At 45.6% G+C, this 13,862-nt stretch overlaps 1 protein-coding gene across 1 annotated transcript; it reads left to right on the top strand.

Annotated features, from left to right (window-relative positions):
- Positions 1-4,743: 4,743 nt before the first annotated feature.
- Positions 4,744-6,531, top strand: LOC118476195 (uncharacterized). The gene has a single exon (XM_035964444.1). It carries the CDS (start codon positions 5,325-5,327, stop codon positions 6,225-6,227), a length of 903 nt encoding a protein of 300 aa, XP_035820337.1. The 5' UTR covers positions 4,744-5,324; the 3' UTR covers positions 6,228-6,531.
- Positions 6,532-13,862: the final 7,331 nt, after the last annotated feature.

Below are 13,862 nucleotides of genomic sequence, written 5' to 3'. Positions count from 1 at the left end.
CAGTAGAGGTTGCCACCGGCACTGGCATAATTTGTAGGTCCAAATAAATCCATATGAAGTAGTTCCAGTGGCCTTGATGTTGACATGAAAGCTTTAGTGGGATGTGTATTAGCAACTTGCTTTCCAGCTTGACATGCACTGCATGGCTTGTCTTTTTCAAACACCACATCCTTTAATCCTCTAACCATATCTTTCTTTAATACCTTCTTGAGTGTGCTCATTCCAACATGTGCAAGCCTCCTATGCCAAAGCCATCCAAGAGAAGCTTTGGTGAAGAGACAGGTTCTTAAGTCTGCATCTTCTGAAGTGAAATCCACTAAGTAGAGGTTGTTGTATCTAAATCCCTTGAATACCATTGATTCATCATCCATTTTTGTTACAATAACCTCTGATGGAGTGAATAAGCATTGAAGTCCAAGATCACAGAGTTGTCCCACTGATAATAAATTGAAGCTCAAAGGTGCAACTAAGAGAACATTTGATATTGATAAGTCATTTGAGATTGCCACCTTGCCAAGTCCTTGCACTTTTCCTTTTGAGTTGTCTCCAAATGTGATTTTATCTTGACCATCAACATTCTCATCTAGTGAGGTGAACATCCGTGGGTTGCCTGTCATATGTTGTGTGCATCCACTGTCAATAACCCAATGGCTCCCACCGGTCTTGTAGTTCACCTACATTCACAGACAATTCAAGCTTGAGTTTTGAGGGCCCTATATTGCATAGGACCAGTGACTCTCTCAATTAAGGACTTTGTCACCCAGATTTGTCTAGGTCTACTCTTATTTGGTGGACCTAGGAATGTAACCTTAATCTTTCCATTTGCAACCTTTCTTAGAACATAGTGAGCATTGAAAGCAAATGGTCTTGAGTGCTTAGGCAAGGGAGTTGGTGGTTTAGCTTTGCAGTTGTGGGCAAAATGACCTTCATTTCCACACTCAAAGCATTTGATAGGCTTGTGAGTCTGCTTTGGCTTGTATTGAGTGATAGCTTTCTTTTGCACAAAAGCATTGTATCCAATACCACTCTTGTTATTTTTCATAACTGTGTTCATAAGCAGCTCATTTTGGAGGTATTGACCCTTGTTGAACTTTTGCACACTTGTTGCAAGATGTTCATTTTCACTTTTTAGTTTCTTGACCTCATTCTTAAGCCTTTGATTATCCACTGCCAACTCATTGTTGAAATCATTGTTCTCAATAGCAACTTTTCCTCTAGTAGTTGCATCAGTCAAGTAATTCTTCAATTTTTGGTTGTCTAAAGTCAGGACTTCAACTTTTTCAGTCAATTCAGCATGTAGACTAGTTTGCTCTTCTTGAATCAAGTCATCACATGAGGTTGCTACATCAAGCTTAACAACAGGGTTAATAGCCTCATGTGTTTTGCAAGATAAAAGTTCATTTTCAACAAGAAGATTGTCATGATCAAATTTAATTTGAGTATAGTCTTCCTTGATCTTTACTAGTCTATTTTGCAACTCCCTATTAGCTTCATTTAATTTGTCATATTTTTCCTTAGCATCTTTTAGGGAGTTTGTGAGCTCATTTACAGTTGATGACATAGTTTTATTTTCTTCTTTTATTTCATCACTAGCCTTTATAACTATGTCATACTTGGCATTTAAAGATTCATTTTCATTTTTCAACCTATCACATTTAGCTTTTGACTTTCTAATGATTTGAGTATATTCTTTAAGTAAGTCAGCTAACTCATCATACGAAGGTGAAGCAAATTCTTCATCACTATCACTATCACTATCATCATCAATATTAATATCATTTTGTACCTTCCGTTCACCCCTAGCCATGAGGCATAGGTGAGAAGTGGATGATGGCGATGGTGGTGGTGAAGAGAAGTCCCCGGCGATGGCGGCAACTTTTTCATCATTCTCTTCTTCACTTGAAGAAGACCCACTTGATGATTCGATGTCGGTGAGCCAGTCGCCAACAATATATGCCTTTCCATTCTTCTTCTTGTGGAACCTCTTTTGCTTCCCATCCTTTCTCTTGAAGAATTTCTTTTCCTTCTTTTCATCATCGCTGTCATCTTCTTTCTTGCCCTTGAACTTGTTCTTCTTGGGCTTGTTGCATTGATGAGCAAGATGACCAAGCTCACCACAGTTGTAGCAGTCCATCTCAGAAATGGGCTTTCTTTTGTTGGAAAAGAACTTCTTCTTCCTTGAATCAAATTTGATGCCTTCTCTATTTAGCTTCTTCAACATCTTGGTGGTCTTCCTTACCATCAAGGCAATGTTTGCATCAAGGTCATCATCACTTGAGGATTCTTCCTCAACTTGTATTTTTGCTTTTCCTTTTCTTTCATGATTTGCTTTGAGAGCCAAATCCTTTCTTTTGGAAGATGATTCTTCTTTGTCGTTGATGTGCATGTACATTTCATGGGCATTGATCTTTCCCAAAATTTGTGTAGGTGTGGTAACCGAAAGATCCATTTGATGTAGCACAGTGACAATGTGTCCATATTTGTCTATTGGGAGGACACTGAGAATCTTCCTCACAACATCCGGTTGTGAGATTTGAGTAAGCCCCAATCCATTGACTTCCTCTACAAGAATATTAAGTCGTGAGTACATAGCATTTGCATTTTCATTAGTAAGCATTTCAAAAGTATTTAACTTTCGCATGGCTATGTGATATCTTTCCTCACGTTCACTTCTAGTTCCTTCGTGTAGAGCACAAATGTCCATCCACAATTCATGAGCATTTTTATGATTCCTTACTCTATTGAACACATCTTTGCAAAGGCCTCTAAAAAGGGTGTTTTTGGCCTTAGCATTCCATTTCTCATAATTGAACTCATCACCTACAAGATTTGTGGCGTCTCTAGGTTCGGGGAACCCTTGTGTGGCGGCTTTATAGACACCGATGTCTATAGCCTCTAAGTATGCTTCCATACGAATTTTCCAATAAGGAAAATCGTCACCATCAAAAACGGGAGGAGGTCCATCCCCACCGGACATCGTAACTCTAGCGGTTAAGCTAATCTAAGAGCAACAAGGCTCCGATACCAATTGAAAGGATCACGATGCCCAAGAGGGGGGTGAATTGGGCTTTTCTAAAAATCAACACTAATTAAAACCTAAGCAAGAGCTAAACAAGAGCCCAACTTCACCCCAACAACTAGCACTAAGAATATAATACTAGAAATGTAACAAAGCTAAGATAATACTTCAAATACTTGCTAAACAAATACACAATGTAAAGTGCTTGAATTAAGTGCGGAATGTAAAGCAAAGTTTAGAAGACTCCTCCAATTTTTCCCGAGGTATCGAAGAGTCGGCACTCTCCACTAGTCCTCGTTGGAGCACCCGCGCAAGGGTATCGCTCCCCCTTGGTCCTCGCAAGAACCAAGTGCTCACTACGAGATGATCCTTTGCCACTCCGGCGCGGTGGATCCCTCGAGACCGCTTACAAACTTGAGTCGGGTCACCAACAAGATCTTCACGGTGATCACCGAGCTCCCAACGCCACCAAGCCGTCTAGGTGATGCCGATCACCAAGAGTAACAAGCCGTAGACTTTCGCTTGACCAAGAGAAGCCTAATGCAAGTGGTGTGCTCTAGGTGGCTCTCACTAGCGCTAATGAGGAACAAACGCGGATTATGATTCTCTAATCTCCTCACTAGGCTTTTGGTGCTTGCAATGCTCTACCAATGTGCTGGAATAAATGTGGAGTGCAAGCCATTGAATATGGTGGGTGGAGGGGATATAAATAGCCCTCACCCACCAACTAGCCGTTACAGGCATTTACTGCGCGATGGCGCACCGGACAGTCCGGTGCGCCACCGGTGCGCCAACGGTGCGCCACCGGTGCGCCAACGGTCACTTCCAACGGCTAGTTCTGACAGAGAGCCGTTGGACTCATGGCGCACCGGACAGTGAACAGTCCACTATCCGGTGCACACCGGACAGTCCGGTGCGGTGTCCGGTGTGCCACTAAAATTCATCTCCGAAGGCTGCGCTCTCGGGTTTCTGCGACTGGGAAAACTCTGCTGTGGACCAGCCTGGCCCCACCTGGCAGAGGGTGCACCGGACAGTCCGGTGCACACCGGACAGTCCGGTGCCCCAAAGCCAGAAACACTAACTCTTGTTTTTCAGCTGATTTTCAAATCGGTTTTCGCTCTAACTTGTGTGTGAGTTCTAGAGTGACACCTAGCACTGTATATGAGTGTGATTGTGCACCAACACTACACTAGAACTCTCTTGGTCAAACTACTCATCGACAACCCCTCTTTATAGTACGGCTAAAAGAGAATAAAAGACCTAACTAAATCGCGAGTGTCCACATCTCCTTGACACTCGGACTCCGTAGACCTTCACCTTTTGTTCCGTCGTTTTAGCCGTCGCTTCGAGTTCTTATCTCCGGGATTGTTTTCACCGTTGTAGTACTTCTACCTGTCATGCGACCTAACTTACCATTTGTCTCTGCAAAACATACGTTAGTCACATATAATATTACGTTGTCATTAATCACTAAAACCAACCAGGGGCCTAGATGCTTTCAATGTCAGTGCTAACGTTTACTTGAGCACTTTATTTTTCTTCCCCTTGCATTTCCTGTTGAGTTCTATGCCAGAGCTATCTCACTGAGTGCGGCTTCCTGTGTATCACATCATTTCGTTACGACAGATGGATCTGTTTGTGAGATATTATCACAATAAAGAAACTTCATATATATCAAGTTGGCCTGGCCCCTAGCTGAAATGGCCGACTCCATCTGACTGGTACACGTCGATATTATCCAAAGGAGGCATCTTTGCAACTTCTAAAAAAACAAACAAACAAAAAACTTCGAACCTAGAACTAGAACGAGCATCCGAGCAAGGCACCAAATGACCTATGCATGGACGATGCCGTGTCGACGAGCCGGCCCGTGGGTTGCGTTGCATTGACGTCAAGCGTCAGTGCGTGTCATGCATGTCGGCGTGCCCCCATCGACCTCTCCGCCCCGTCGTGGCCCTACGTGAGCGCATGGGTCACCATAACCTTCCCTCGTCGTCGTCCAGCTCGATCCATGCATCGATGCTCCCAAGGAAGCCCAAACAAGACAGAACTGCTAAATAGCTGATGACCCCGAGAACGTCCAAGCATCATCAGCCAGACAGCCACCCGGACCGGACGTATATCTTGGGGCGCCGCCGCCGGCAGATCGCATACGGCGACACGAACAACGGAAGAGGGCAATATATCTACACCACCACGCCGCCTCCAGCCAGCCTCCCTTCTCGTTTGCTTTCCTTCTGCTAGCTCGCCGATCCGATCGGTCCTCTTCTACACTCTTCCATCGAGCTAGTGCCATCCATGATCCATGGCGCACGGCGCCACGGTTCCGCTGGGCAAATCGATGCGGCGCGCGCTGCGGACCGCCATCGGCATACCCAAGAAGAATAAGCCGCCGCCGCCGCCGCTGTTGCCAAACGGCAGCGGCAGGGACCCGGGCGTGTCCATGGAGCTGAGCAGCTCGTCGTCGGTGGCGGCGAGGAAGGAGGCGGTGGTGCGGGTGGTGATGCGCGGCGGGGTGGTGGAGGTGTACCCGGGCGTGGTGCTGGCGTGCACCGTCATCCGGAACCACCCGCCGGGGCTGTGCCTGGCGCACCCGGACGTGTTCCGCAACCCGCACGGCGCCGTCGTCCGCCCGCTCGAGCCGCTCTTCCCCGGCCAGAAGTTCCTGCTGCTCCCCGAGACCACCGTGGTCCGGCTCAAGCAGAGGATCCCGGAGAGCTCCATCGGCGCCTTCGCGGACGAGGAGGAGTACGGCGACGAGGACGAGACGTCGTCGTCCTCCTCCTCCTCGGAGGCTGACGAGGTTGGCGCCATGACGGCGTGCAGCGCCAGGGATTACTTCGTGGCCAGGGACCGGTGGTCGGAGTGCCGCTTCAGGAGGCTCGTGGAGCAGGGGTTCGCCGTGGAGCCGAGCAAGGACGGCGACGACGACGACGACGAGCCGGCCGAGAGGGAGAAGGACAGGGCAAGGGCGACGACGAAGAAGGGGAACAGGAAGAGGCGGAAGGGGAGGCGGCGGAGAGACCGTCGTAGTAGTCCGGTGCCCCAGCTGCTGCCGGTGGGGCTCAGGGGATTCGCGACGGCGAGGAGGACGTGGGAGCCCAGCCTGCCGTCCGTGGAGGAGGAGGAGGAGGAGGCCGCCGTCTCTCCTCGCCACCGTCCTCCGTCGGGGGCCAACAAAAGGTCATGCATGAACCGCTATCAGTAAGCTGACCAGTGGTGTTCGTTGTTACACTTTTGCTTGCACTTGCACATAGTCGTGTCGTCGTCATGGTGTCCTGAGGACAGTTCAAAGCGGCCGGCCGATCACTCTCTGCACATACAGTGCTCTGGCCTCTCTGGTCCGATCCGTGTGCGTGCGGCTTGACCTTGTTGTGATCGATCATCGTGTCGTGCGCGCATTGGTGTTTTCGATCGTGGTGGTATTGGCAATGCGTCTTTACTAGCTGTCTCATCATGCATACATAAACAACTCTACGTTGTCTCGTAAAAAACCTTAGTTCTACTTGAAACATGTTTTTTAAGGATTAACACAGTGCTGGTTAATGCTCTTGGGTTTTCCTCTGGATTATTGTGCTCAAGAGCACATTCAGAATGCAATAGGTTCCTTTGGCAGGGTTATTATATGGGATGTTGAGAGGTCTAATCGCACTACGTTGCTTATAAAAGCTCGTGTCACGTCTTTGGAAGAGGTACCTCAATTCATAGTCTTCAGTATAGCAGAGGACTTTCAGGGGATTTTCTGGACTATTCAATGTGAAATTATTCAGAAAAACATGTTAGGTACTCAACCTGAAGATGAAGACGATGTTCCCCTTACCCTCGGAATGGCCAGCAGCTTCTTGTGGAGTTTTTTGGGTCTGGGACAACCTGTTGTCCCTGGTGGATTTGATCTCAATGTGCCACCTGGTGTTAATCCTCACAATGCTGATGAAGATCGGTGGGATGAGTGCATGTGATATCCTGGACCCTAGGATGGTGATGTCCTTGGCCAAGGCTTAATAGAATTAATAGAGTATCCATAGCAGCAAGTGCATCTTCTTTTTCGGAAGCCTATCTCGAAAGAACCTCCAAGTTAAGCGTGCTCGACTTGGAGCAATTTAGGATGGGTGACCGACCGGGAAGTTTTCTCGGGTGCGCATGAGTGAGGACAAAGTGTGCACAAAAGACTCGTGTTGGTCTGTGGGGACAATATATGATCCTAGCGAGTAAGTATCTGTCAGGAGACTGAAGATGTCAGAGCGTAGGAATGCGGAAGAGTAATTGACTGAGCGCAGGGAAGCTGATACAGTTCCAGAGGCTGAAACGAAGATGGGCCGCAGTCGTCGTGTGCGCCGGCCCAGTGGATGTTTTCCTTCTGATATATGGACCAAATGAGTCCTTGTTCTGTAATCGCATAAAGGGGAAACAGAGAGGAGGAACAAATACTTTTGAACACAAAGAATACGAATACTTCCAACCGCCAACTCCTTGTCTCCTTCCTTCGTCCTTAGAATTCCTGGTTAGCTACGTAGGACGCTAACAATTGGTATTAGATTTCAAGGTTCCAAGTACGCTTCCCTCTCTGGTGATTCGATGGCGGGTGCTTCAGACGCCAGGCTCGCAGGCGCCCTAGAAGCACAAGCGAAGACGATGGCGATGCAAGCCAAGTTGTTGCAGCAGATCTGCGACCGATTGGATGCACAAGACCGCCATTGGGAGGCATTGGAGAGGACGGTCGCGGGCAATGCTTCTTCCATAGCATCGCTGAAGCCAGCGGTGAGCGGCATCGACGCGACTGCAGTTCAGTCCGAGATTACCAAGTCCCTCTCGTCGCACTTGGAGACTCGGCTATCCGACGTGAGGTCCTTGACGTGGGAGCGGATCGACAGGGTTGACGCGGCGCTGTCCACACGCGTGGCGGCTCTCGAGACTGTTGTGACATCGCTCGAGTCTTGGATCCTTCGTCCTTAGAATTCCTGGTTAGCTACGTAGGACGCTAACAGTATCGCCGGTCCAAGAATTGGACGGGGTGTTACAGTGGCCACAGGAAGCACCGAATGATGGGCATGCCCAGTTACAGTTAGCCAATAATGGTCAGCAGATTCAGCAAGACAAGCAAGAGATGCAAATTAGCTTTCAATTTTCTGTCCTTGATGATATCCAATCATCAAATAGTTCAGTGGGTCAAGGGCTATAGGTCTTCATGTCACTGCACCCTCCCAAGCTGATCATTGCTTATGAGGAGGATGTCAACATGTTGTTAGAGCAGGATATTCAACTGCTAGATGTCTTGTCTTTGCCTGTGGTAGACCAGTTGGGTCTCTTGCAAGATCAAGTGGTTGGTGCCCAGGTGTAGGATGACAATTTTCAAGAGCAAGCAGTAAACAACCAAGTGCAAAATGAAGATGGCCAAGAACAAGAATTTAATGGTCATGTTAATGGAGAGTTCAATATGGAGGGACAGTTGAATGCAGCATGCATGCAAGGACAAGGACCTTCCTCTTGGGATATGCATGGTCGTATTTATAATGAGCACATGACCAGCAAAATGTTATATGCATGGACCAATTCTTTTTTAGGAGCTGACAATGACAGCAAGGTGTTAATTCCAAAAGTATGGGCAGAGTTCTTTATTCAGAGGCTGATGGCTCCTGGTACCTTTGAGTGGGCCAAAAAGTTCCTTTGTTCGGATGCCCACTAGCCCTCATGGACTCCAACATAGATTTAGTACCTCTCACAATCCTAAAAAGTTGCCCTTCTGTCTATGTTGCTCCTTATGTGGAATGTTCTGTACCTCAAAACAAGAAGAAAGGAGTTGCTTTAGTAGACACTGAGGTGATAAGAAGCTCAAGGATTCACGAAAGCATTCTGCTACGTCGTCCAGATGTTGCTCCATGTGTGGAGCCCCCCGATCAACCCCGGAGTAATCAAAAAGCTTGAAACTGAGTTCTGCAAAATAGTTGAAGGGTGTTAGCCTCAGAGGCGTTCAACAGTTCTAATGCATATGATGGTGTAATTCAACGTCCTATGCGTAGGCTGAAGCCAGCTCGTCCCAGAATATCCCCAACATCAAATCCAAATGCAAATCTGGGAGCAAGACTGTAACACCCCTGGTGTTACTTGCACTAAAATTTGAGCATAACATCATGTGCATTGACATTTCATGTTGTTTGTCACACCTACAATGCATTCACTAGGTAAAAATTTCAAAAGAAGTTGTGATCAGGTGACTTGATGTGTGTGATCAACCCTAGGGTAGGGTACTTAACCCTGGGATTAGGGCATGAGGGTAGTAGTAAGCCCAACATGAGTAAGAATTTCCTAAGCCATGAGAAATGTTCACAAGATATCAAATATGATGAACTTTAGTGGCACAAAAACCCTAATGTGCCAAACCCTAAAAACAAACCCTAGAAAACCCTAATTAGAACCCTAGGGGGTTAAATGCAAATTTTAGGCACTTTTGGACCAAAGTGCAAATATCAAAATGATAAAACATCACAAACCAAGTATCTTTCACATTGGAGAATTTTCAAGTGGTGTGATAAAGTTTGGACTTATTTGCAAAAAGTACCCATGAATGTTATATGGTTAAGTCTGAATTTCAGTTGAATGGGGTCAACTTTGGAGCTTAGTATCTCTGAATTCATAAAGATTTTGATCTAGGTCAATACATCAAACTTGTAGAGCTATGTAAGGGGTACAAATTTGATTAAGTGAGTAAGCCCTAGTACTACATGAAAATGGGAGAAAAAGAGACTTGAAATTGGCCTGTCAGACAGCCTTAACTCTGAAAACCTAAGTTCAGTGACATTTGGTTAACTTTGGGAGCAGTTCATGGTTGATTCAATGGAGATAAGGTCAGGGTCACTATGGCAAAATTGAAGCTCTAACATTAGTGAACAACTTTGCTATACCAACCTTGACCAGGTGCTGAACAATTTTTTGAGTAAATCGCTCTCAAACATGCTCTGTCAGGCGCTCTGAATAGAGTTCCGATGGTACATTCACTGAACAAGATTGCAGATACAGCGTATCTCGCCGCCGGTGACCCACACACTCGGATTCGCGCCGGCGCTGCGATTCATGCCAAGTAACGCGCGGATAACGACCCCTGGTGAAAAGATCTCGCCGTGGATGAACTCGGAGCACTGTGGCCGCTTTGTCGCCCATCTTACCGGCAACGTGGTCGATCGGTCGTCGTCGGGATGTACACCATTCATTGCGATTGCGCCATGTAGTGACCCTTTCACCACGTCGTTACCAGCCGTAATAGCTCACCGGTGACCGTCGTAGACCCTTAGCCTGTGACAGCCATGATAACACTTGCGCCAGTGACTTCCCCTCTCTCCAGCTGCCAGCACACTTCCTTCAAATTGGACGCCACCACTGATGAATTCTATAAATTGCGGCCCAGTGAGTTCCGCTAGGTAATTACGCATCCAACACACCAGCCCTTGCCTCGGATCATCCACCAGAACCTCCTAATTCCGTGTTTCCCCCAAATACGTTTTCCGTGCCACCGTGAACGCCTTGCCGTGGCCAGCCTTCTGCAGGTCAGTTCAAGTTTCTTTACTGGATGTTCTAGCCTCCCTTAAGTTCCCTGCTACTCGTAGACCCGTTTAATTGAACTAGACTGTCCTAGATCACCAAGAACACATCGGATTGTTCTCGGTTTTCGCCATCGCCGTGAACAGAAGGATTCCAGGCTAGAATCGTGCAATTGATAGAAGGATTAGGGTTGCCGGGGGTGGAATTAGGTGTCGAACAAAGGAGAGCCCTAGTCGTTGCGTTTTCCGGCTAGTACAAGTTCGCCGGAGATGTGCTCGTCACTGTCCACCATCGTGGACCTGGCGCTGCGAAGAAATAGAAGTACGAGGACCTAACCGCAACTGTCAGCGACACAAGTAAATAGTGAAAAGGGTTCTTAACCAGTTATTCAAACAGCTAGGGTCCTCTGCGCAAAGTTGACAACACGGGCGCGCGCGGGCGCGTTTCACCTGAACATGGGCCGACTTGGGCTGGTTTGAGCCCATTACTATTCATTCCTTTTCTTTTCTTTTCCTGCCAGGCTTAGGGAGTTTGTAGAAAATTCTAGAAAAATGATAAAATTAAGAGACCAATTTTACTAGATTCCTAATTTCCTCTAGAATTTAATAAAAATAGTTCCAAGATTTTTAGCCCCAACCATGAATTATTTAACATTTAAGAGGGCCTAAACCTAGACTTTTGGAATTTTAGAAATTATTTGATAACTCCAAAAATCACAAGACTTTTGGGTAAGTTTAATTGGGCAACTAGAACCCATGGGTGAAGTTTGACATGTTTTGGACCTTGTTTGATCCCAAAACCCTAGTTCCTTAGAATAAAACTGCCTAACTCTACTAGGGTGTTAACCTAGAAGACCCTAGTTTCCCTGGTGTATCGTGAAGGAAAGTTGTATTCAAGATACAACTTGATGTGTCACTAATATAACTGCATATTCATAGCATCACATGGGCATTCATGTTTATATATGGTTATGTATAGAAAACAAAGAAGAAGTAAGTGTTGAAGAAGAAGAGACTGCGCCACCAACTGAAACTCCACCTGTCGGGAATTGTTTTTATTTTGATATCTGTGGAACAAATCTCGAATCCCCTACAACACAAGGCAAGCCCCAGTGCATTTACCTTTCCTTGTGATTTTAAACTCTTTATCACTTGAATGATGCATTAGCTGATAGGAGTTGGGTGTTAAGCCAATTGTTGCATTTCCTTCCTTGGAACGGTTTATCCTTCCTTGATTACATGTTTTATTAAAAGGTTTTCTGATGCTTAGTCTTGCTTTAGAAAACAAAAATGTTTTGTTTTTAACAAAAGATGATGCTTCAGATGGAATAGGATGTTTTCAAAAATAAAACCTGATGGTGGATCCATCATGGCTGTGATGGTTCAACATCGGACAAGATGTACCTCTGCCAGGTACCAAACTTTGGGATTTTAAATGATAAAGCTGAGACCGGGCGGGTGACTTGCACGAGAAGAGAGTCTCGGTGTAGTGTCTCCGTCTGAGTCGATTAAGGACCGTGTCAATATAGGCTTGATGATCGAGGACCTTTTAACTGGTCACATGCCTCGTCGTGGGTAAGCTTTGCCTCGGGCAGACTAATACCAGAAAGGTCAACACAAAATGGGAGTGGAGAGATGGCGAGAGTAGTGTGTACCCTCCGTGGCAAGAGGTTGGACGGTGGTGCATCTGTGCTCTCGGTTGGCGTGAACCCAGTCTGGTCTTAAGAAACCCGGTGGCGAGTTGACATATGCAAGGGTTAAGTGCTACATATGTCGTGTGATTGGAGATCCCCAGCTGGGTATTAATCGATTCGGATCGCTGTTACTTCTCGAACATGAAGACTTGGTCACTGACTTACACGTAGCATTCCAGTGAACTAAAGGGTTGATAAAAGACAACTAGTGTAGGTCAAGTCCTTGAACTAGGGTAGAGAGAACTCTAGCTGCAGGTAATGACTTAACTTGATAATAAAACTAGATTTTTAAGGATCGACTGTTAGTAAGCATTTCTGCAAACAGAATCTTTGATTCTTGAATAGCCTTACCTTAATTCCCTCAAGCCAGCATATCCTTGAGAGTTTTATCTTTTGTCGGGTAAGACTTGTGAAAGTACACTCCATACTCAGGGTTTTCGAACCCATGTTGTTGTAGGTGAGAAAACAACGGACTTTTGTTGTTTTTGTTCAAAGGTGGTACCCAAAGAAGAGCCCCAGCAGTGAAGTCCGGGAGGATGTTGGCCTCCGACTTTTTAAAACAATAAACTTGTGTGTGGAAGGGTGTTTTGCCTCCCTGGTCTGTAATAATACTTTATGCACTCTAAGTACCCGGGTATTGTAATAATAATAATACTCTCTCTATATATTGGATGAATATAAATTAAGTTATTGTAATTTGCTTCTGCTTATTCTTTCCTTCGATGTGATGTAATATCTGCGTGACGGGTGAAGCGCTCTTGGGCAGAATGATGAAGATACAGTACCAAACTTGTCAAGTGATTATGTGCATCTACAGGGTTGTCCAAGGTCCTAAGGACAAGGACAACTGTAGGTGGGCCTAATACCTTGGGAGGTTCCGTCACAAAGAAAAGGAGCCAGGAAGGTGGGCCAAAGAGCCCAGCTAAGAAGTAGGGAGATGGAGCCCTCCTTTTCGTCGCTGCTATGCAAGTTGGCTAGACTTTGTCTATCTAATAATCGTCGCCATGATTATGTTAAACCGGGAGTTTTTAATGTTAGTCTCGTCTGGATTGGGCTTCATCATATTGTGGGTGATCTTAATACTTCTTGCAGAGGCTTGCTACTTTGCTAAAACTAAGTTATCGGTTAAGTGAAGAGACATTGTTCTTCTTTGTCATGTTAATGGTGATTATGGTTATTTGGGCTTCTTCTATTGGTCTTTTCTGGCATTGTTTTGACTCCTACTATGTAGTTGTCACATTATTCATTTCCTTCATTGTTAATATTTATGGAACAAACCAATAGACATTAGAAAAATCATGATTCATAATATTAGAAGGATCAACGCACCGAAAAAATGGAACTTTATTAGGAGGAGAATCGTTGAAACCAAATGTGACATCATCTGCCTCCAAGAAACAAAGCATGAGCACGTTATGGTGCTTATGTTTGGCTGCCCTAGAAACTTCGATGAATTTAATTGTCTACCGTCTATCATCACTATTTGGCAATGTTCAAGATTCTCTGAAGAATTAATATCTAAAAATGAATTTGTGCATTCTATTAAATTTTGTTCTAAGCTCACAAATCAAAAATGGACTCTCTACAACATTTATGTCCCCTGTTGAAATAATGGAA

The sequence above is a fragment of the Zea mays genome, chromosome 1 (assembly GCF_902167145.1).
Source record: "Zea mays cultivar B73 chromosome 1, Zm-B73-REFERENCE-NAM-5.0, whole genome shotgun sequence".
NCBI lineage: Eukaryota > Viridiplantae > Streptophyta > Magnoliopsida > Poales > Poaceae > Zea > Zea mays.
The sequence above is the reverse complement of the archived record's forward strand: the minus strand, read 5'-3'. Positions and strand labels throughout refer to the sequence as shown.

Bases quoted from the DNA above. Each gene is read 5' to 3' on its own strand.
- LOC118476195 (XM_035964444.1), top strand. From the start codon at position 5,325: ATGGCGCACGGCGCCACGGTTCCGCTGGGCAAATCGATGCGGCGCGCG.